The 24,502-nt window shown below is 44.2% G+C and overlaps 1 protein-coding gene across 1 annotated transcript in view; it reads right to left on the bottom strand.

Annotated features, from left to right (window-relative positions):
* Window positions 1–112: 112 nt before the first annotated feature.
* Window positions 113–24,502, bottom strand: part of tmem65 (transmembrane protein 65) — a 42,253-nt gene continuing 17,863 nt past the window's right edge. The window contains exons 2-7 of the mRNA XM_084919277.1: window positions 12,507–12,551; window positions 11,173–11,240; window positions 10,959–11,013; window positions 5,741–5,783; window positions 4,444–4,549; window positions 113–3,960 (exon numbers count right to left, since the gene is read on the bottom strand). Of these exons, the coding sequence (XP_084775403.1) occupies window positions 3,850–3,960; window positions 4,444–4,549; window positions 5,741–5,783; window positions 10,959–11,013; window positions 11,173–11,240; window positions 12,507–12,551 (428 nt within the window). The 3' untranslated portion in view covers window positions 113–3,849. The remainder of the gene's footprint in view (window positions 3,961–4,443; window positions 4,550–5,740; window positions 5,784–10,958; window positions 11,014–11,172; window positions 11,241–12,506; window positions 12,552–24,502) is intronic.

The following is a 24,502-nucleotide window of genomic DNA, read 5'->3' as shown; positions in this document are numbered from 1 at the left end:
CGTGAGCTCAGTCCTGCTCGCAGCAGCGTCCTCAGCCTGGAGTCCCCAATGGATGAATGAATGAATGAAGTCAGTGAAGCATCACCTGCAGAGCCACAAGCAAACACTCGTATTCATTTACTTTTGTTTTAATTGCACATAATGTTGCAAAATACATCCACACATCATCCTTCAACAGTCCAGGTTGTTCGGTACATACTGTACATGTATCAGTGCGCGGCGGCTGTTCCAGACTGTCCACCAGATGGCAGCACAACACGGCATTCCTTTACCCGACAGCCTTACATGACAAACTTCTTGTTTATAGGCTTCAAAGGATGACTTCACATAATTAAATGAAGGAAAATATCATCTTAAAAAAGCAAAACAAACAAACAAACAAAAAGTTTGATTAAAATCTTTTCCTCGTGTAAAATAAACACAAACATGAAATGACAGAAAAACAAACGAGTTCTCTGAAGCATCCTCAGTTTTTACCAGGTTCACACAGACTCAGACTTAACTAATCTGTCCTAATGAGACGGGCAGACAAAGAGCTCGCTTCCCTCGAGGCTTTTACAGTTAATCCAGTGACAAACTTGAATTTCTCCTGCAGTCGAGTCCAAACTCCTCATTAAAGCACCGTGCAAACATTTCTGTCTAAACTCGCAGCTCTTAATTCCTTTAATTCAGAGGATGTGTTGGGATTTGTGCTTAAAGCGTCTCCGTCCCTCTGAAGACAAACATTTCATAATCTGCTAGAAAAACAGCAGGACTCAAAACCACACATCACAGTTTTTATCAGGAAACTTGTGATGGCAGAGGAGGACGTCTGTGAAGAATGTAAGGCGGATAAAAACAAGATAATGATGCTGTGATGATCGACCTGGATCAACCTTCATCTCGCAACTGCTGAACCACCCCGCAGCCAACTTTCTCTAATTATCCATCAGTTTGCTTTGGATTGCACAAAACATATTGAACAAAAACTGCACATTATTGCACTGATCAGACATCAAAGCCCAGCAGAGAACAGAGGGGGGTGGAGCCTATCCCAGCTGTCACAGGGTGACAGGTCACGAGCACCTCGTAGGGAAAAATGTCTGATGTAGAAGGAGCTGATAGAAGACTGCAGGAGGAAGAGAAGTCCTTCTAAACATCTAACACAGCCTGAAAATACTCATTTTCACCTATTAGAAACAAAAACAATCTGGTTTTTGCCTCTAAAATGTGAGAATCTGAATTATCCAAGTAAGTCTCAGCAGCTGCTGGAATAATAAGATGATTTCTGACAGTTTGTTAAATCTAAAAATGATGAAGCTGCTGATCAATAAGAAAAGAGTCACTGTGGAAGCCCAAATCAAGCAGCGAACAAAACACTGAGACAGTAAGCTGGGGGCGCGGGAGTCTGAGGATGAAGAGGAGGAAACGCCTGACGTGGGTTCAGCGTCGTTATAAGAAGCACCTTACAGGGTTGTCGACAGCTGGAGTGTTTAATGGTGACAAAGAAAGTCACCGAAACGTCTGAGCCACTTCTCTGATTTTGAATCGCACCTTCTCAGGCACCATCTGCAGCTTCAAGTGATCAAACAAAAGCTAAAAAAAAGAAGGAAAACCTGGATGCGAGTGAAGCGACTGTGTGAGAGAAAGAAGGAAAAGATGGTGGAGAAAGTAAAACAAACACAGATACAGAGCGACCTTGGAAAGCTCAGAACGGAGCCCAGAGCTGAAAATAGAAACTTCTGTTTCCCGAGTGTGCGCTGCCACTGAACGCCTCCTACATCTCTAAGCACTAATAAAAACCATCTGATGAGATTACAGAGCTACACAAGTTCTTCATGCAAACACAGAAATCATTCCTCGAGGTAGCAGATGACACGTTTTCAGATTTGCAGGATGGCGGCGACTCGACGGGGAAGTCCGCTCGCTTCCAGAGCAAGTCGTGACAAAACACTTGTTGCTTTGACTCATGAATAAATAGTGTTTTTGGAGATGAAGTCTGTAAATGTATAAAGTGTCTGCTGAAGAGAAAATTTAAAAATTTGTGCTTTTTTTCTTTTTTTTGTTCCTCCAATTAATCAGAGATCAAAACGAAACGTGAGCTAGTGTCTGAAACAGTCGGTGTGTTCGTGTTTCTGCTGTCGGGATGGGAAACACTCGGCGCTGCTACAGCGCCGATGTCTGGGAAGAATAAACCACACCGGCGGTGCTGAGACTGCAGAGGGTTTCCCATCCTCCAAGCTGCCCGGGCGGATTTACACGAGCCGTCTGTGGGAGGGAAATCAAAGTTTTGTTCCATCAGAGAAGCATCGATTCTTCCCATCAGCCCCTGGGACCGAGTCGCAGAGAGGAAAGCCGAACATGTGAATTTCTGGGAACTCGACTAACATACTGATACGGGGGAAAAAACTACTGGATTAATTGCCAAGCAGCGAAATCAGCCCCAAGGTTACGCGTATGTTCGTTTCGCACAGGCCTCTCTCTCCAGGGTCTCCGCCAGCACCGGATCTCCATTTTTATCAGGTTAAAATTAGGATACATCACAGCGTGAAACTCCGGGATCCCTTTTTTATGCTAAGCAACCTCTGACTGCTGACACACTAAAAGCTGAAACTGTGAAAGGCAATGTGGCGTCAAAACACCGCGCGCAGCAAAACCCGTAAAACTGCTCCTGCAGCTTTACTTTGTATCTCTTTGTGAATTTCCACTTGTTCCGAGCTTCGGTCTCCTCGCAGATTTGGGCGCTTTAGCTTCACACGGAGAGCTGAGCTGGTGATGTGACAGTGGGAACAGAGTCCAGGAGTGAATCCAGTCTTATTGTGGACTTTTGTGGTGCTGGAATAATTGGAAAACGTGCGGTTGGAGCACAAAGCGACAAACCTTCGATAAGCCATGAAGCTGAATGTTTAAAACTTTTTGATTAACGGTGCAAATTCACGCACTGCACCGATCCGCTACCTGCTGCCCACCTGCAGTGACCTAGATTAGCTAAACAAGTTTTTACTACAAACACTGATAAAGTCATGCTGACAACGAGCAGTGCACTGAGAACTGCAGCCTCACCTGGTCAGGTATGACCAACAGGTAACATCAGCAAGAGATTTTTGGATATTTACAAACTGATATGTGGGATTAAAGCAGAATAGCTGCTAAATTAAACCCAGTTTTCTATTTGTGCTGCTCAACAAAGGCGGAGGAGATTCTCATTTCAGATAATGTGTCACAAAGACGTGCTTTCACAGTCTGAGCCACATTCACACTGGAGCTGCAACAACATCAGATTTTTCACATTATCGTGATTTTAAATCAGCCTGAATTAACAATAAGGATCATTTTGCTTTCAGTAAATCATATTTAATGCTTTCTCCTTTAGTGATGAGTCACAATGCATCCATACAGATGTGGTTCAGTGACTATTAGAACACTTTCTGCACAGGCAGAAACCCGTCACTGTGACCTATCACCTGGATTATGTCTCCTAGTTACTCCTAGCAGGCTTTCAGGGGGTCACGAGTGGCGTTATTGGCATTTATTGTGTGCTTTTCCTCTTTTTTGGCAAATAAATTGCGTGCAGGGACTCTGCAGCCATACAGATTATAACTATGCAGCCGTTTCCTCTCTGCTTTTGCGCCCAGGACACTGGGAATGGGACTGATATGAAGAATCGATGAGAATCGCAGCTTTAACCTCCCGCTGAACCAACAGACGCCGCTTTCTTGGAGCAGACGGTGTAAAAATAACTCTAATTACGTTCCCTCAAACTGTACGCCGCCCGAGCAGGATTACAGAGAAACGTCCGACTGTAAATACTTTTTTTTTTCTTTTCTTAGAGCTGTGACATCAGCAGTGTTATGAAGATGTAGTGGCGTGTTAGGAGGAGCCTGATGGCGCGTCGCCGTCCTCCTTCTTGTCGTCGTCGCTGAGGAAAAACAGCGGGAACATCCCCAAAATACAGCCGATGGACACGCCGATGGCCTTACCCTGCAGCAGGAGGCGAAGGAGAAATCAGATCATCAGAATCTGTTATCCTCAAACAGTCGGGTGTGCAGAGGTGAAACTAGCTTCAGAAAGTCTGGGCAGCGATGCTCTTATCTCAGGATACATGGATTATTCACGAGGCGGTAGTTTTAGCTTCCCTTTCATGCTCTTACACACCTCTGACAGGATCCTGCACTTCTGTTTGATACGAATAAACACTCTGTTTCCTTATTTTAAACACTCATGTGGCTCCACCACAAACTTCCTGCATTTTCGCCCCTTTGAACATTATCTGTTGTGATAAGTGCAGCTGATTATAATCAACACTTTATTTAATAATCTGGAAAAGTGGAGCGCCCTGCTTGCTCTGAGATAAAGAAGCATGAACTCCTGCTTCCTCTTTCTTCCCATCATCCCTTTATTGTTGCCACTACGAATAAGAACATGAAGAGGATTTAAAAATAAGACCCAAAGGAAAAATCTCACCATGTGAGAGCTGAGCCTGGTCTGCCACATGTCCACCTGCTTGGGCGTCAGATCTGGAACCTGCATCCCCAGTTTGGAGGCCAGAACCTCCACATAACCTGCAAGACTTCACACAGACAACAAATGTGTGTTAATCGCTGCACAGGCATTTAGTGACATCACTTCACCCAAAAATAAAACATGTGCTCGTGGTTTTCCATCCACGTCCTTCGTGTGCGAGCTGCCCAGTTTTGGGGACATCAGCTGTGGAGACGTCTGCGATAATTCCTGCAGAAAGTGTGAAATCTGCGAAACGGGCCGATCAAGTTTGCCAGTATTCAGTGCCAACACTTCGCATGCTTTGGATGCTGGTTTAGCAGCTTTGTCTTCTTCCAGACGTTATTCAAACCAAGTAAAGTTGCCTCATAACTTTTGCACTGTCCACTTCCTGCTGTGACAAAACAAATTTCCCACGTGTGGGACTAATAAAGGTTATCTTATCTTAAAAACTTCCATAATTGCTCAACCAACCAAAGGGAGCGTGCAGCCAGCTCACATCCCAGCTCAGCTGAGGCTTACAGGGGTCAGAGGTCACAGTGATAGGAATAGGAAATCCCAGACAGTTTGTTCTGTTCATGTGGATTCAGCGTTTTCAGTGGGAGAAATGTTTCATCACTTATCCAGGTGATTCAGCCTCGACATTTGTGCTGAACTACACACTCGGGATAAGGCTAGCCTTCTTCTGCACAACTATTAGCGCAATTAAAAAGGCCGAACAGCAAAGTTTGAGCCTCTGAAGTGAAGATCCTGTTAACATAAACACCGTATATATACACACACACACACACACACTCAGCAGTTTCATTTTCAAACCTGGAAAACAGGAAGAGCTCATAAAATGTGTGTATTTTTGGATGTTTTAGTGCCGGAGTAACAGTTAAAACTAAACCAGATCAGATCAACAGCTAAAAATCTGTTTTTCATTCACACTGATTAAAACTGAAACACAGAGAAGTTTCACATCTCCCGTGTGAAGACATCTGCTGACAGCACACCTTCTTCAACACAAAACCGTCCTTTCAAAGATGATGTCAGACTTTAGTTACAGTGTAACCCTTTTACTACAGATAAATAGGAAAATAAAAGATATTTAACACAGAAAAATCACCAAACTACAAAAACAGAAACACAACAGGACAAACTTCACGTCATTGATTTAAATCTTTGAGCAGTTCTAACTTTCTTTAAACAGACTTCACACAGTTCGCCCAGAATAAACCGAAAAGCCTCAGAGGCCGTTTATAAAGATGCTGCTTACCCGAGCCCCGCCAGATCTGAAACCAGGTTCCCCAGAGCCGCCGCTGCAAACACAAAGAGGCACACACTTTGGTTTCTGCCGCTCTCACAAAGAACAACAGCGAGCACAGTGACAGACACGAATGCATCAGACACACAGAAAAGAAATGCTGAGGATTTGTGAAACTCAGTGATTTGATTTATGTAGATCTTAACATCTAATTATGAAAATAACGGCGTCACTTGTGATTCATGTGAACAGTATCGATCTCTTTCAGACGCTCCTAAGTCATCTTCTCATTCCTCTTTCAGAACTTTAACAGACTTTAAGAAGCTTTATAGTTTCAGATAAACCAAACTCCTCCTGAGACTCTCGCAGAAACACGAGGTTTATTCAGACTGAATCAGAAATCTGATAACCATCATGTTCCTCTGGGAGGCCAGGCGCCAAAATCTCTGAAGGAAATCTGCTCACTGCTGTGCTGACGGCTATCAAACACAATTTAAGCCTGACACATTACACACAGACACATGCACACGCGCACACTCGCACACATACATGCACGCACACGCACACATGCATGCACACATACATGCACGCACACATGCACACGCGCACACATACATGCACGCACACACACACACACACACACACACACACACGCACGCACGCACGCACACACTTCCCAATTCAGTGAAAGCTTCATCTGATCTTTTCTGGACCCAAAAGTGCATCGACGGGGAAGTGAGTCGAGGTCGCACTCGTCTTAGTCGTAATGACTTGCATCTTTTGGCTGAACTCATTAATGCTGCATCAGGAAGCGTGACAACAAGTCAGGCTGAGACTCTGCTTCTGCTTTTCACGGCGTTAAAACACTTTGAAATTCTTTATTCAGCTCAAAAACCAGAGAAATAAGCAAAGTGTAATTTCTTATATCAAAGACGATCAGAAATGCAGGAAATGGAAAACGATGAATGGAATAAGGAGTCATGAATCCTGTACATCAGAAACCATCACTCATGTGTTCCAGTGCAGTGGCGTTCTCACTGATGATGTCAGTGCTGCTGATAAAACACTGGGTCTGATTTAGCAGCAGTGCATTAACTGGACGCCTGCTGAGACGGTTTCTCCTTTTCCTATTGGCTGCTCTCTCTCCTAATGCCTAAACGCTCCTGTGAGGTCTTCCTCTCCTCCTGCCTGGCAGCTCCAGCATCAGCATCCCTCACTACTACAGATCAGTGTTACCTGCACACAGTCCACAGAGACTGCTGCCTGACCTCATCCATCAGCCTGTCTCTTTGTCCTCATACCTGTCCTGCACCACCCTCACATACGTCTCCGCCACTCTGACCTCCTCACGCAGTACCATCGTCACAGTGAAGCTCCTTCTCTGTACTCCTCCAGCCTCACCCTCAAACGTCACATCTGTAGTGGTTTTTCTCAGCACGAAGCCACACCGCTGCTCGCTGACAGCCGCCTCTCTTCAACAGCTTTTCCCCATATCTTCATCGTACGGCTCATCAACTTCATTACTTTGATCCACATGTTTGATCTGACAAACATTTCACACCGGATGCCCGGTGCTTGGAAGCAGCACGGTGAGTACACAGGAGATTGTTTATCTTCTGTAAACAGCCTGATGTTTCCCACACTCAGCAGACTTTTTTCTTTTTTCAATGAGTTTTGGAACAAAGTGCATTTTTGCACAATAATGAAACTCTCGATTAATGCTCAGACTTTTATCCGGACATTTTTTAATTAAACTTTTATCATGATAAAATGTCCTAATTTCCCCATTAATCATTTAATTTAAAGTAAGTACTTATTTAATCGTAAAGATGAATCTGAGCCACATTTCTATACAGCCAAAGCATCAAAATAACAGATCTGTGACATCGTCCTCCTTTTTCTGTATTTAATGCATGTTACATAAATCCTAACGCACTGCTTGCTTCTCCAAACATCCTAATTACACCCACGGTGTGTGGGGGAGACGGAGTGTGAAGAAGATCTTCCCGGATGTGTCCTTTTAACTCTTTTACAGACGCTTCCACCTGAGAAAAAGACTCCGGGGAAAAGTCTTGATGCAGGGATTTTACACCCATCTGGTCCGGGAGCGCTACAGCATCCCCCAAGAGGAGCTGCAGGAAATATTCAGGCATCTGTTTCTCCTGCAGGAAACTGACAGCTGATTAAAGTTCAAATCTAACAGCACAAACATTTACCTGATGCTGAGGACGCACGCTTCCCTCGACAACAAGCTCCTTTTTAAGGAAGCCTTTAGAAACCCACCCACACATCACGCCATGAACAAGTGTGCAGTGCCAAGTGGCCCACATACATCTCTGCATACTCACTAATGATGAAAAAGCAGAGCGAGTGTCCAAACAACACATCAAAGCAGAAACAGGAGAATCAGCAGGAGTGAGAAGGTGTGAAAGTTTTCAAGGATCAAAGAGCACCTTTGGAAAAGGACCAAGACTCCCGTCAGCTTCTTTGTCTTCTGCTTTCATGGTTTCACTGTCAGCAAAATCGGCTTTGCAACAACTCCAGCTCACTGACAGTACACCACAGCTCTGAATAATTAACGCTGTGGACTGCAGTGTGGAGGAAAATGTATTTGTTCATTGAAACTATAAAGCGTGTTTGTTTTGCCTTCAGGTAATCTGGAGGATTAAAAAGAGATGAAGCTTGAAGCTGAACGTGCACGAACGTTCCTGCAGGAGCTGAAAGTCCAGATGGACACTTTCCCCTCAAAGGGAAGCTTGATGGCCAAGAGGAGGTGAGACGGTGAAACTAGCTGGCCTTGTTTCACCCAGAGCTGGGAGAAGACACGGGAGTCAAAGGTGCCAGCCCCCAAAATCTAACATAAACCCTGCAGGGTGGACAGCGATGACACGGACGCGTCAGAGCCTGGATGGATGGAGACGTCACAGCAGAGGTATTGATCTACAGCCCGTCTTCAGCCTCTGATTTGCACTTTGCAGAGGAAAATGGAGCCAGGTATCCATGGAAACTGAATAATCGCGCGGTGAAGAGAGGGGAGAAGGCGAGCTCGGGTGCCTTTATGGTTTCACAGAGCAATAAAAACCCAAACTGAGAACCGCAACAAGAGACGGGGTGACGGCGGGATCTGTCGCAATAAGCGGCAACAATTCTGTAGAATCGAGTGTAAGCGCTGGTGGCGGCGCGGGAGCTGTGTGAGTAATAAAAACGTCTTCCAGGTGAAGCCTGATGGAGAAGCCAACACCGCAGGTGCTGTGAAAGCAATCACACCTGGGAGGATTTTATGTGGGACTCTAACCTGGTGACAGGATGATTTTCTGTAAGGATTGTGCTTCCTTTATCTCCTCGTTTACAACTACATCAACTTATGACTTTCCTGCTGGGCTGCTCTGTTATTGCTTTAATGCCAGTGGCACAGGGGGGTGGACTGCTGCCCATTTTAGACTAAATACAAGTTGTTTTCCTTCACTGCAGCCCTGAACTTTTCTAGATATCACCGGGAAGAAGCTGTGCATCCTGTAACCTTCACTTAGGTGTTCACCTAATGGAAGGAGTTCTGTAAACTCTACACCAGGGCTCTCAAACTCCAGTCCTCCAGGGCCGGTGTCCTGAAACTTTCAAGTGTCCGTGCTGCAACACACATGAATGCAATTAGTAGGTCACTAGCAAGACTCTATAGAACTTGACTGCATGCTGAGGTGGCAACGCAGCCATTTGATTCATGTTACAGCAGCTCATGAGTGAATGAACACGGTGCAATAAAAGTACATTTTTCTAAACACTTACATTTACCTAAATTTACTTGAATAGGGTTAGGCGTTGCCACGTCAGCAGGCAGGCACATGGAAAAGTTTCAGGACACTGGCCCTCGAGGACTGGAGTTTCAGACCCCTGCCCTACACTGTGAAAGCGACATGCACCTCCTTAGAAATTCAACATCACGTCGCACTGACCCGGTCACTGACGCATGCAGAAGCATGCCGGGGAGGCACGCAACTGCAGATGTGCAGTAAAAAAAAGTATTCTCCTGTTAATTCTTTTGGGTTTAACCCTTTCACGCATAGTGGTCACTGCAGTGGACGCTATTCAAAGGCTGGTTTCTTGTATTTGTGTCAGTGTTGATGGGATACTTGCACATAAACACAACACACAGCGTATATCATTTATTCATTTGTCTAATTCATAAGTCAAAACATCTGTTGTCCACCTAAGTGGACACGTAACAAACTCTTTGAAAAGTACATGTTTAAAAAAAATAAAGTTCAAAAATGATTATTTTGTACAGTGGATTTACTTTTTAGTTAGTTTATTTTTTCACACTTTTCAAAGCTTCTAGAACATTTTCAGCCTTAAATTCGTGGTGATATTTTGACATAAGATCCACTCTGTAGTCCACATGTTGTCCTGACATTCAATCTCAAATCTCACTTTATTTGGTAAACAAAAAAAAAAACGTTTCTCAGCATCTTTGGCTTTTGTTGTTTTTAATTACGAGTGCTAAAAATTCATTTCCCATAACCTGAGATAAGCACCAGCATCATGTGCTGAGAGACGTTCCCAACAGAAACAGTTTCTCAGTCTTATCTGTCGTCTGCTTCAGCAGCGTTTTTACAGCCACGCTGGGAGTAGCCAACGAGCTTCTTCCTCTCCTCCTTTTTCCTCTTTTTATGGCGCTGCGAACATTACGATTACGATCTACTGTTTCAGACTACTATAAAGATAATTGCTGGAGTTAGATATTTGTAGTTTTAAAGTATCACCCTGTACTGCGAGACCCTACGGCCAGGCTGACGTGCACACTGAACGATCCTGAACGATATAAAACGATTCGCTGAGATCGACAGATTTTCACTGCATGAGGCTGAAAACAGAGAAAACTCTCAACTCTGAACGTGAAGGTTTTGATGTGGCCACACCCTCCTCTCCTCCTCATCCATCAAAGCTTCGCAGCTTCTACCGGCTATTCGAGTGGGAACGCTCCTCAGTGGAGTTTCATAAATCAGGGATTTGAAGATTCATATGTACATATATTAACACATATTTGCTGTAAAGCAGAGAAATGAATCATCTCACGCATGAGAAATGGGAGCAGAAAGTTGCTTCGCTTGGTTATCCAATCAAAACTTTCTACATTAATCAATTAAAATATTCATTAGAAATGAGCTCAAGAAGCGGCCAACAAGATAACGAAGTCATTTTAGGTTTACGCGACTCATCGCCGCTCGGCTCTTACCAGCCATGGTGGAGATTCCCAGAGTGACTCCGATGGAAAGTTCGATTTGAGTTCCCTGGAGAATGAAAGAGAAAGAGGTGAAACGCTCATCCCGACTCAGAGTTAGCACATCGGGAAGAGCAGACAGAAGGAAATTACAGCCTTAATGCAGAGATAAGACTCATTTTTTCTTTACAGGCGACTAATTCCTGCAAAATGAGATTCAAATACTTACTGCTGCAATCATGATGGCATTATCCAGAAAGCCAAATCCAACAAAGGGGATGGCGTTGTGGAGTAAAACTGCAAATTAACAGAAGGAAAATGAAAAACGTGGAAAGCACAGAACAGATTTATTTGAATGTGACTTGGAATAATTTGCACAGTGAACAGCTTCCCTGTATCTGTGATAACGCTTTGTTTACGGGAGACCCGTTCTGCTCATTTCCACCTCCATATTTATATTAACTGGCTCTGTAAGATTATCTTTACATCACTCAGATAAAAAAGTCCTTATGCATCTTAAACCTGGCCTCGGTGACGCCCTTCAGTTCAAGGCTTTGCGAATATCTGCTTTTTAAGGCTGCTTCTTTTAAAGAAGACTAACTGATCATCTTTGATAAGAGCAGCATCCACTGTAACAGCAGAATAGCTAATAAAGCTAATTATTGATTTTACCTTCATATTTCTATTTGAGACATTATATGTGGGAAGCATTCAAAGACGGTCCAGGGCAAAGTGTCTTAAACCTGCACTCCTTCTAATCACCAGCAGGAGGCGACTCCTCTGGCTCACTGGATTCGTGACCTCGGTAAACATGATTATGGGCTCAAAATTATCTTCATTTTGTGAATTTTGGTCCCAGTTTGAGTTGGACAGACGATAAAGAGCGTCTGCTTATTAGCTAAAGACATGTCGTTAGCCGTGTCCTTTGGCTCAGTCGGGAAAGCAGCCACTCTTCACTCCTCCCTTCACAGGACAGGCAGACTTAATTGGCTACGTCCATCTTTTTTATACAGTATCATTAAAATCTGTCTGATTGGTGATTCTCTGCATGCATTTTCAATGTCCCGGTGACCAATGACATTAAAATAATTTAGATAAAGCTCAGAAATCCTTAAAGAGTACGGATCCTGTGATCAACAAGAGACAGCTCACTGATGTCCACACCACACTTGACCTCTGCTAAGCTCCACAGCTTCTATGAGTTACTGCTCCAGTAGGAGTTCTGTTTAGAGACAAAACCAACTTTAAAATGATGCGGAAGCTGATTATGAGGTCAGTTACTGAATGAGGTTATCGCTGATGTTCAGACTTCAGAGAATATTTATTATTATAACATTATATAATATCATTAATATTATTATTTGATATTGAGACAAGGAAAAAAATGACCAGAACTAATTACAGAGTTTGACAAAAAAAAGCTTTTATCTCCAATATGGAGATGAGCTATGGTTAGGGTAGGCAGCTAGGGAAAGCGTTATGTCAATGAGATGTCCCCACAAGGATATAAATACACACGTGTGTGTGCGCGCACGTATGTGTGTGTTTGTTTTAATCTCTCACCGTATCTGATCTGGGCTGCCGTCGGCGGCGAGGGCTCCACTTCATCTGAGAACAAAAAAAAAAGCAAAGAGAAAATCAGAGTTTCACTCATTAACTGCCGAGGTTTGACTTCAAGTGTCTGCAGCAGCATGGAGACGCAGTCAGAGACACCGATTCACTTCTTTAGAACTTCAACTTCAATTATGGAGCTCATCAGTGTGAGGTGCAATGATTAAACGCTCACACCACCACCCCACATGTTTTATTTATGCAAATATAAACCAAAAGGAATTTAAATCGAGTTAAAACACCAAGACGAGGCCACTTTTGTGTTTATGGCTCATGCTTTGTATGCTGTGCAGTGGATTCCCACTCTGAGTTGGGTGGGTCTGTCACCAGCCACAGCAGCTGGTCATTTACTTTGTTGCCTGCATTGCAGGACTAACACAGGGACAGGTGACCGCTCACAGCACGTTCACAATGACTAAGCTAACGCTGATGCCTGTGGACGGTGAGAGGAAAGCTGGAGTACTCGGAGAAAACCAACGGAGGCACAGGGAGAACTCCGCACAACAGAAGCTTCTTACTGTGAGGCAGCAACGCCAACCACTGCACCACCGAGCCATCGAGAAGGAAATCCTGTTTCCAAATCACGTTCTTTTTCCCCCAAACGTGATATTGTTTCTGCTGCTCTCCCACAGCCACAAACTCAGGTATCAAAGGGGTTCAAATATGAAAATAATGCATAAAAACCACAGTTAACTACCAGCAGATTCACTGAAACTCTGCGAGGGCGGCTTTCTGACGTCCATCCACAGATTGGCTAATCTCACGTGTTGGTTTGGTCCATTATCTCACTTTAATTGGTGCGAGGAGCAGCAGGCTGGGCTGGTGTGTGGAGCGCCCTCGAGAGAGATAACTCGACAGAAGTGTGCCACTGGAGCAGACTGCACTCTCAGCCAGAGTCCAATTACAGGAGCGGGTCGATTACTGCGACGCATCAATTTCCCGACCTCTGCCTGTGCGTCTGTATGCTCCTCACACACTAGTTTCACCACGTTTTCCTCCTGTTCTTAGAGCAGACAGTTTTCTCTGTGCACCCTCGGCTCTGAGGGACTGTGAGGCAAGAAGCCTCAGGTTAGACTCGTTTCCCCAAAACAAACCAGCCGTGGACAGAATCGGACTTTGGAAACGTCTGAGGCTGCGTTCAAGGCTCCAGGAGTGACTCTCGCTGTTTATTCACCAACACCAGATGCAAACTTGCTGAAAATCTTACTTTTAATACTTTTTCTCACATGTATCTTTATGTTGCCCCCAAATACTAGACAGAAGTTAGTCCTACCACCACCACCACCACTACTACTAATGAAGCCAAAAAAGGATTTGTCAGTATCAAGCGTTTGTTTTCTTTAATCCTGACTCAACCTGATTTACAGTTTTACTAATAAATACTTGTTCAATAAGTTTATATCCTTAAATGTGTGCAGCCTCACACAAACAATGATTCCCAGCCTCCTCCTCAGACTGAGGCAGCATTAATGTATCGCTGGTATCACAGATACATGTTTTCTCTGCCGCTGTCATAAGACAAGCAGATGAAGAGAAGTAAGAGTAATAAGAACAATATTTTATTTCTGTCAGCCTGAAACAATCAGCTGAGGGAAAGAAAAGGAAGATTATTTCCTTCAGTTTTTGTTTCTTGTTTTAAAGCCACACACAGAACATGATCAGAAAGCACAAACAATAAAAGATCATGGACACGAACATGAGTGAAAACAAAAGAACTGGGAGCTGTGGATAACCTTCCCAGTTTTAACTGGGAGGGCAGTGAAATATTCAAGACCGATGATCAATAGATTTGGATATGCAGGAAACCAGTGCCAGCAACTGGGCTGATGGGATCCACATCCCTGATCTTAGAAACATCCTGTAGCTGCTTGGTTTAGTTGAAGAGGAGAAAATAGAATAAAAGAAACCCTGTTCCCTCCTTATTCAACCTAACATGCAATTACCCCAAACCTCCAGCCTTTGTATTTGACTCTGAAGAACTTCTCACGAGGAAAAAGAAAAAAACATTCATACTGAAAGAAAAAGAAATCCTTCAGCTGAGGAAACCAGCCGTCTACAAATTAAAGCTTCCCCGAAGGATCCGATGCTTCCTTCTGCCTCCTCAGTGAAAGCTCAATAAGCCAAAGTTGCCAAGCAACAAAACCCCGTTCCAGTCAGCGAGGCCAGGCCTTAGCAACAACATTCATCCAGGAAGTAACTCGGCTGAAGGGTGTGAAGGAATGTAACAGGTACAAAATGTCACTCTTCACTCATCTTTAACACGACAGGATGCCTCTGAAGTGTAAGGAGAGCCTCTCACACATCGGCACAGACAGCTTCCACTACAACAGCAGCAGTCGATCCCTCGCAGGCATGGAAAGCATTACTGGCTTCATTTTGGAGGCGTAATATTAAAAAGGAAAGCAAAGAGCGGACAGGTGAGAGGCTGAGACGTAAATGTGTGATCCTGCCAATCAAGCGAACTGACTGATGCTCATTAAAATTCAAGCAAATGACCAGAAAACCAACTGAACTCTGAGATATTTGAGAATTCTGCAGTGTTTCCCACCAACTGAAAGGCTTTTTGTGCTGTCAGCATATGTGAGTTTGCTGGGGCGTACTTGGGTCCAAGCGGCATGGATATCATCAGATGGTGAGCTCGAGGCGCTGCGTAGATGCCCGAGTACCTGCCAAGTTTCTTGTGACCATATGGACTCATCGGCAGGGCATTATGATCAAGGGTGTGCATGACCGGACAACTACATGTTTTAATGTTGCAGCCTTTGCTAGAAATACTAAAACACCGTAAAAAGATGCAACAATGCTACGACCACCAGCACCGGTCTGCAGTACTTTGATATAAAGACTGATGTCAGCTCGGTCAGAATAAACTGGAATATCAGTCGAGGTGACGTGTGACCACATTCTGCACAGAGGAGTGGACGCGAGCATGGAAGAAGTACTGCCGCTCAGGTCAGTGCTCAGATTTAGTCAAATAGTCTTTTTTTGTGTGTTAGACGTTGAAACAAAAACAAATTAGTTACAATACACCAGCTACACACTCGCCCTTTAGGCAGACTTCAAAGAAGTAAAACAAGAATGAATGTTTGATCATGAGGTCTGCAACCGTATAATTCTGTTATACTCTGTTGTGGTGTGGAGAAAAGAAATGAATTATTCCACTTACAGGTTTTTCCCCTGGAAATATTTACATTTGTACTTTGTGACAAATAACTGAGGTTGAGTAGTTCTGGGAACAAGTCTGCAAAAGTCCCAAACTTCACCCGATTAAATTCAGTCAACCTCACGATCGAGATCATGTCCTCGGGCGTGTGCAGACAGACTGCTATCGCTGGAATCACTCGTTCGGGGTCCCATTCTGACCAGTTACACTGTGCACTTCAGACCTCAAACTGGTGCAGACAGCAAACTTCAATTTCTGGTTTAATTGGACCCAAGTTTTCTGTGGAGGAACATCTCTGGAGAGGCCCGTCTGGCTGCAGCGGAGACGTTTTCAGTTCACAGCTTTCAGGCCTGAAGGCAGCACGTCAGGAGAAGAGTGCGAGCGTGTATTTATATATTTGTGGGGACCACAAATTGGAAGTTTACTATACTTGTGGGGACCAACAGCCCTTATGGGGACCAAAATCCTGGTCCCCACAAGTCTGAAGGCATTTTTGAGAGCTATGGTTATGTTAGGTATTCGTTTTTCATGGTTAGGGTTAGGGGCTAGGGCATTATGTCAACCAGTTGTCCCCACAAGATATGAATACCTGACATGTGTGTGTGTGTGTTATATCCACTGAATCTCACTGAGAGGATCTGGTGGAGCTGCAGGTTCAATTCGATGTGATTTATTCAGATAATGTTCTGATTATACTCGCACGCAGGGCCGCCTCACTCTTCACACAATCACTGGAGTTTTCATTATGCAAACATCTCAGCAGCTTGTGTCTCACAATTGATTGTATTCATCGAGAGTGTCACACTTCATTAGTAATTCATAGAGTGAGTATTTACACTTTTACTTTTAAAGAAGTCCAAGCAAAAAGAAAAGAGAAAGAAATGATAATAAACTCTGTGTGTACTTCAGCAGCATTATGAATTGCAGATTTTGTGCTCTGGCAGCAATAATTTCCCCTGACAGATGATACACTTTAAAAAAAGATCAAACCTGACCTTAAGCCTAATTATTATAAAGCACTAATTGATCTCTAAAGTTAACCAAAACTAAATAAAAGCTCTGAGCAGGTCCAGCCAGCGAGACCTTTAATCTTAGAGCTGATCAATGAACCTATAACAGATTAATCTGAGGAGCACGGCGGTGCAGTCTGCTGTGAAAGGCTGGACCAAGGCCTTCATTAAACACACTTTGATCTCAGCAGCTTTCAACACTTCTTTAATCAGAGAGGCCAGCGTTCAGTTTTAGTGTCTCAGTGGGCGATACCTCCAGTCTCATCAAACTGGGAGGGTGAAGGCGACACGTGTGTACACCGTGTTTAATCTCTGTCAACAGATGTGCGACATAAATTTGTAGGATCACAACATCTTTGGTTTATGGCCCTTATACACACACAATACTGTAATATTACGTTGAAGCACAGTACGTATCACTCCGCGAGGCTCCAGACTACGGTAGCCGTAATGCTCCGACAATCCATCAAGCGCTGCAGCTCCGTAGCTTATCAAAGTCGAACCAAAACATTTTTTGACAGATTGCTGAGCGCCGTGTACATAAAATCGTTTCGAGGTCAGTAAGCACAACCAGAATTCATACATAAGGCGCGCTGTCGATTTTTGAGAAAATGAAAGGATTTTAGGTCGTGCAGCCCCTGTGGGCTGCATGTCGTTAGCGCGGTTAGCTCGCTAACACGTTGACGCCGTCCAGCCCCACGCACGGGGCGATCCACAGTAACTCGATATTTGGCGTGTCCATCTTGTCGCTGCCTGCAGGTGAAGCTATGGGGGAGGAGGAGTTGTGTTCAGTGAAGGCGAGGCGAGGCCGAGTAACGCAGCGCAGAGACAAAAGTGGACGAAAGAGAGGCAAACTTGTGGCTCCACAAGTATAATTATAACGTAACATAGACTATATCGATATAAAGGATATTGTCACATCTTATATGCGTATGAAAATATATCGATATTTTAAAAAAACTCGATATATCGCCCAGCCCTACTGCTGAGTTTGTGCAGGCTTGGACTGGATGCAGAGAAACAGACCACGAGAAGGACAGAAGGAAATACTGCATTTATTAAAACCCAATCTGAAAACCATCAGTAATGTGTTTACATTCATAAACAATGGAGGGCACACAGAACACCATCTGCTGTGTGGAGATGCCCTGACTACACTGAAAGCTGGCAGCTGAGCTGCCCACAGAGGCTAACCACAGGAACACACTGGGAACACACTGGGAACACGTCTGTGACGACTCGACTCCGATGCAGTTTTGTTAAAAATCAGCAGAAGTGTTTGAGAATGCTGCTGACTTCCTGCCCTCTTCCTCAGCTGAGTGCAGCTTTGCTCTGGAGCCATTTCAAACGACGTGGAGCAGAGAGCAGCTTCTGAGTGCAATTTGATGGTATTGTAAGCCAAAGCGACTCCAGCCGAGTCTCGATCGGGTGAGATTAGATCCAGAGCCCACATCAGAAGCAGAGCGTGACAGAGCATTGCTGAGGTGGCTGATAAAGCTGCAGGTAAGTCTGCAGACTAGTTGGGATTTTGCATTCATGCAGAGTGTACGTGTCAAAGGAAAATCCAAGTTAGAGATAAAATGGACTGTTATTTACATTAAGCACCGTTTTTCACAATAAAAGTAACAATACATGAACAAAGCGTTTGCTCTGACACTTGGAAACTCACAGGTTTGAATTTGTGGAACTAAAACGTTCCTGAAAAACAGCACGACCCTGAACTCATCATTAATGTTTCTGAACGCAGAAATATTAAAGATTAAAACAACAGAAACAAACCAAAAAGGGGGTTGCACCTCTGCTCCGTAGCTGCTGGGTGACCTCTCGTTTGCGACTCTACTCAGCTCTTCCCAGGAGGGTGGCACGATTCCCCCCCTTTGGTGGTCCTCCTCGGGTCCTCGTACTCTGGGGCCTCTGGATGTCTGGGGCCTGGATCTCCTCCATACCTGCTTCATACCCTGGTGGACGGGGCTATGGCTCCCCACACTCCCTAGCAGATCGTTACATGGAGAAACCTTTGGAATACAAGCATGCTGATCCACACAGGTGTGCACACAGGTGTACACACGGGTGTTCACAGACGCGGACTACACCTTTCTTGGCTGCTGCCTCAAAGCACATTGTGCGCTGTCTATCTTGCGTGCTGCACAATATCGTTTATTATTTAGTATCTACTGTTATCTACTGCTAGCTAGTTTATTGTGATGGTGCTGTTTTTATTATGTTGCTCTTTGTTGTTTGCTTTCTCTTCTGTTTTTTTTCTCCATACAGGTGATCCAGGCGTTTTGTTTGTTTTTCTTTCTTCCCCCCTTCTCACCGTCTCTTCTCCCCTCTGGTTTTCTTTCTCTCCCTCTTTCTTTCATTCTTTCTCCCTGTCCTATCCCCCAGTCACGTCTGTTCCGTTTGTAGCAACCGAAAATAAAATAAATTCATAATTATAATAAAGGTCAATCAAATGGACCAATGTGGCAAGGCCATGATGATCCACTTGGTAAAATAAATCCGCTTGGCATCTTTCTTGGCCTTAAGACAACAATTCTGATGGCTAAAGATCCAAACGGGACACAAAAAAAAGAAACAAACCAAAAATGAAACATTTCCTCTGACCTGAAATACTCTGTGTGAAAACAGCTTCAGGGTATTTCACATTAGAGCTGACAGAACCTTTGCTGTTTTCCTCTTGAACCAAACTTTACATTCCTCCTCTATTTTCCCAGCCTTCAAATTATTTTGCCTCCCGGCGTGTGGGGAGGACCGCAGCCTCATGCAGCCGCTGTACTGGTGACTTTGTGTCTTTCTTTTTTAGGCCACAAAGAGCGAACAACACATTTTCACTCTTTTTCATTTTGGCTTCCTTGCGCCTGCAGTGTGAGTACAAACACTGCGACTCCTGGGAAAACGTCCAGAAATAGGTCTGCCTGATGCAAGCGAAAAATTAATATCACTGTACAATCTGCCAATAGCTGCAGATTTGGAGTCAGATGAGTAAACGCTGAAGAGTTCAGCTCTCGAGTGTTTCCCGGCCTGCTGCAGGGTATCTCATAAAGCTGCTAATGACAGCAGTGTGAGTGGAACACAGTTCATATGTCAGTGTGTGATTAAATCAAACATAAGCTGACTGTGTGTGTTTGTCTGCGTATACATAATTAGACTCCAGCAGATGCGGCATCATCTGTCTGCTGTCACACCGCTGATTAACAGCGTGGAAATGCTTCCTGCGACACGCCTGACGAACACACAGCCAACGCCGCAGACACAAGTAAATATAAATAATCACCACAGATGACATCGTTTCACAGGCACAGCTGGACTCAGAGAGGGATTTATGTACCAAAGTGCATTTACCCACATTAATCTATTCCTGTGGCAGAAAATGCGCTCCATTATTAACACGTGTGCATGCATAATATCAACAGTGTGCAGCTCTGAGGGTACAGAGCTAAATCCACCCAAAAGTGGAAATCAGGATATTTATTCATGCATTTGCATTTTTGAGCATCTTTTGTGCACCTTGAAAACTTCAACCTTGAACACTTTCAGTGAAATGTTTCCACTGGCACAGTGAAAATAAGACAAATGCTTATTCTCATATTCTCTGTGAGATGAAATCCTCAGGATTGGCTCCAAACTCAAACAGATTGTTCTTCTAACATTTTCTTTCTCCCAGAAACTTTTATACTGGGAACACTGGCAGCATTAGAGTTCACCCACAGGAGGTCAGAGCGCTGCACAAGCCAAGAAAAAACTAAAACCTTGGCTTTGTGCAACAGCACAGTCATGCTGAAAGGTAAAGGACAAACGCAAAGAGCCGATGGCCTCGAGTCTTTTTCCTGCTCTGGTGACCTGCTGTAAGCTGCAGGGCCACGCATTTGTGCAGCAGGTGGAGAAGCTGCTCACGTCGGGCTACGCCGATCTCACCGAGGGTGCAGGACAAGGACAGCCACCACGAGCTCTGTCCAACACGCTGAAGAGGAGCAGCAAACAGAAATCTGCTGCTCGGTTTTCTCATCTGCTCCACGCCATTTGTCAAATACGGGGCGATCGTGGCTCAAGAGTTGGCGGTTCGTCTTGTAATCGGTTCGAGCCCCGGCTCGGACAGTCTCGGTCGTTGTGTCCTTGGGCAAGACACTTCACCCGTTACCTACTGGTGGTGGTCAGAGGGCCCGGTGGCACCAGTGTCCGGCAGCCTCACCTCTGTCAGTGCGCCTCAGGGTGGCTGTGGCTACAATGTCGCTGCCATCACCAGTGTGTGAATGTGTGTGTGGATGGGTGGATGACTGGATGTGTAAAGCGCTTTGGGGTCCTTAGGGACTAGAAAAGCGCTATACAAATACAGGCCATTTACCATAGTCTGTGTGTGTGCGCGTGCGCGCGCATGTAGCAAAAAGATGCACACACACAAAAACTTTTTAATTGAAGAGAGAAGACAGACCGTCCTATCAAGGACGCAGGCTGTTATGTCTCTCTCTCTCTCACACACACACACACACACACACACACACGGAGCAGAAAGGGAAACTAACACCAACCTCCGGCCAACTGTTTCTCCTCCATCAGCCAACCTGGCGGCTCATCAACCGTCACTCAGAGGTTTCTTTATATTAGAAAGTTTGCCCACCAAACTGCCACGCAGAGGAAAAATAATTGGTGGTGTCAGTTTGGCATCAGTCGTTTTAAAGCAACTTCATCCCCATTTTCAGCCTGGGGTCTAAATAGTTCCACGCTAAAGACCCTCCAGACTCCAAATTCTTCACCTGACATGAGCTGAGTGTGGTGAACGACGACACTGAAACAGTCTGACTGAATCAGCTCTCTAAAAGTATGTTTTGGAGTATTTTCGTGCATTTTTCCCAAAAAAATTGAAACTGAAAAGTTGAAACTGGAAGCGTCCAGCCTGTGGACCTGCAGCTCTCACACGTCCTTCTTGGCTTTGTGGCGTGAGCCGACCTGCGCTGCCAGAGGCCGGCACAATAGCTGGTGCATCTCTGCTGTGTAAGCGGAGGACCGGAGGCGTACACTCAGCAGTGAAGCAGTTTCCTTCAGTTTTCTCTACTTTGGAAATAAAACAGAGTCTGCAGGCAGAGTTTAGCTCTGTTGTGAACTTCCCCTCTTACAGCTGACACGGCTTTGAAACAACATGCAGATGTCCACAGGTATAACGTTACATTCAAGAGGTTTTACATTAAACTTCAAAGAGAAGCTGCTACACTTAAGAAGATTCAATACAACCACTAAGTGTGTATTTTAGGCTCCTGCAAACACCCCGTCCACTATAATTACTTATCACAGAATATGAAAGAGCAAAATAAGCATTGATGAAGTGACATGAAAAGCTGGTGTGGATCCAGACGCTTAATGACCAGTGATAATGAAGTTTGATGTGCTTGTGGTTTAATGACTTCACTCAGCTCAGCGATTCTTCTGCAGACTGTTATCATTAATCTCATTTATGTGACAAGTCATCAGTTTTCTTTCTTTGTTCCATTTCAAAGCTGCCACACAGTTTTTCTAATAATAAAACAGAATAATGCGCTTTGAGTGCTCAGATGAGTAGAAAAGCGCTATATAAGAACCAGTCCATTTACCATTTACCATAATCACATAATCTGGAGCTCTGCCCGTCCTTGAGGATTTTTAATTTATCTTTATTTTACTTTATTTACTGTTTCTGTTTGCAGCTGACTGGGTCTCTTCACAGCTCTCAGCCTTCCTTCGTTCTGCATTTCTCCACCCTGCTGTTCTTCTTCTCTCGCGCTGTTTGTGTAATTGTCAGCTTTGTCAGAGGAGACGATTCATCTCAATCTCCCTGCGTGACGCGCCACTTTGGGCTCAGCTGAAAGCGATATGATGTGGGCCTGGCAGGCGGGGGCGCTGATATAAGGAGGCAGCTCGAGTTTTTAAGCGAGGGCCTAATTTATGTGCCACTCAACAGCACCTCAAACCACTTCTTCAACAGAGTGTTCATCGGCCTCAAATCTCAGAGGAAATGACACGCTACACACTCACGTCCACAGAGAGGCTGACAAGTTCCCGAGGAGTGCTGGCACCCTGCAGGGCGCGATCGAGTGGATGAGCACGTGGACATGTGCACACAGCGCTGTCTGTCATACTAGTGCTGTCAAAACATTTATTTCCTCAAAAGAAACCATCAACACAGAAATGAACCATCAGAATATCATCAATTATTCATGTTCACTATCAAATGTCTTTGTTCATAAGTTCTATAATAAAATTCTGGAAGTTTGTTGATGGCCTTTGCCAGCAGTAAGGATTTGGTGCTATCATGCATTATGTACGTTGAATGGAGAATAAAATATAAGTAGAAGTAGAAAATCTTAAAATGTGTTAGACCTGGTGGCTGTGACTGATGGCTGCACTACTATGAGCTCTGCCTCATTCTTCACTTTTCTCAGTAACACGTGTTCAGTGATTTAACACTGCTTCCTCTGTTCAGCTGTTATCATCCACTTATGTTCATGTACTGAGGTAAACTGTGACTGACTGCTGTAGGCAAACAGCTTAAATGTAATTTGGTCCCCTCACACTGGCTGAACATACAGTCAAAGGTAACTATGCCATGAACCATTTGACAAATACACTTACATCCATGTAATCTGTAATCCAGTATTAGTCTGGATTATTTGTTTGTCTATTTTTCAAAGACTAAGGTGTCACGGATAAATACAACAAAATAAAACCAGTATCGGTACCAAAAAAAAGAAGATTTATTCATAACACACAGGAGAAGACCCAGGGAAACCGAGTTAATGATAAAAACCCTGAAAACCATGGATTTCACACCTGAGTCTCAACTCTCGCGGCCCGGTGCCACTCCGTGACCTGGGGGGTTGGAGACCGCTGAGTTAAATGATTAATAAAAGTTATTACATACAACAGATCATTTACAAATTAAATGTGACCTTGTACTCTGAGGATATTGTTACAAATTTGTCATTTTTCTATTTAGGACTGATGTCATCCCTATAATAAACAGATACATACAGATACATACATAAATATGTAAAAAACTTGCAACATTTTTAGAACTGTTTGCTTTTTGGTTACACACAGTCCATCCTTCATATACAGTCTATGACCACAGCTCCTTCTAGTTTCATTTTTTTAAGCCAATGTCTAATCAGAGCTGCCTCCATCCAGCACTAAGCTGATGTCTGAAGTGAGGGAGCATTGATATTGTGCATTAATAAGCAGAATTTGTAAGCAAACAAACAAGAAACCCCCCCCCCCATGTTTGCTGCAGCGACACTCCACGTGTCCTAATCCCACTAATTAACTCCCTGAAGATTTGCACTTCTTGAATTCACTGCAGGTGTCACCGGTGGGAAATGTGCTCAAACCTGGAGAAAAGAAAGCCTTAGACGCATTAGCCTCTAAAGAGACTTCTCTGAGATCAGGGGATATTTTATTAGCAGTTTAGCACAGCTGGTATGGTAATACCTCTGTTTATATAAAAGCTGCATCAAAATCTGTATCAGCAACTCAGGTGGGCAATATACGCTCAAAATTATGTCATGATATGTTGAGCAAATTTAAGACAGAGGTTCCTGAAGTAGCTCTCGCTCTCATGCACGTCTGGGTTTGTCTGGTTGCTGTGCGCTAAGGAAGAAACCACACGGCTACTTAAAAGCAGTTTGGTGTTGTATGATTTTGTTCATCTGGCCAAAGGACCGAAATGCACAGCAGACCCCGAGTGTGACCCATTCATTGCCTGGTCTACGTGCTGGTTTACTGTATGTGCCGCAAACTCAGTGCAC

Source organism: Perissodus microlepis, chromosome 22 (genome assembly GCF_051167445.1).
Source record: "Perissodus microlepis isolate ML-2025 ecotype Zambia chromosome 22, ASM5116744v1, whole genome shotgun sequence".
Taxonomy (NCBI): domain Eukaryota; kingdom Metazoa; phylum Chordata; class Actinopteri; order Cichliformes; family Cichlidae; genus Perissodus; species Perissodus microlepis.
The sequence above is the reverse complement of the archived record's forward strand: the minus strand, read 5'-3'. Positions and strand labels throughout refer to the sequence as shown.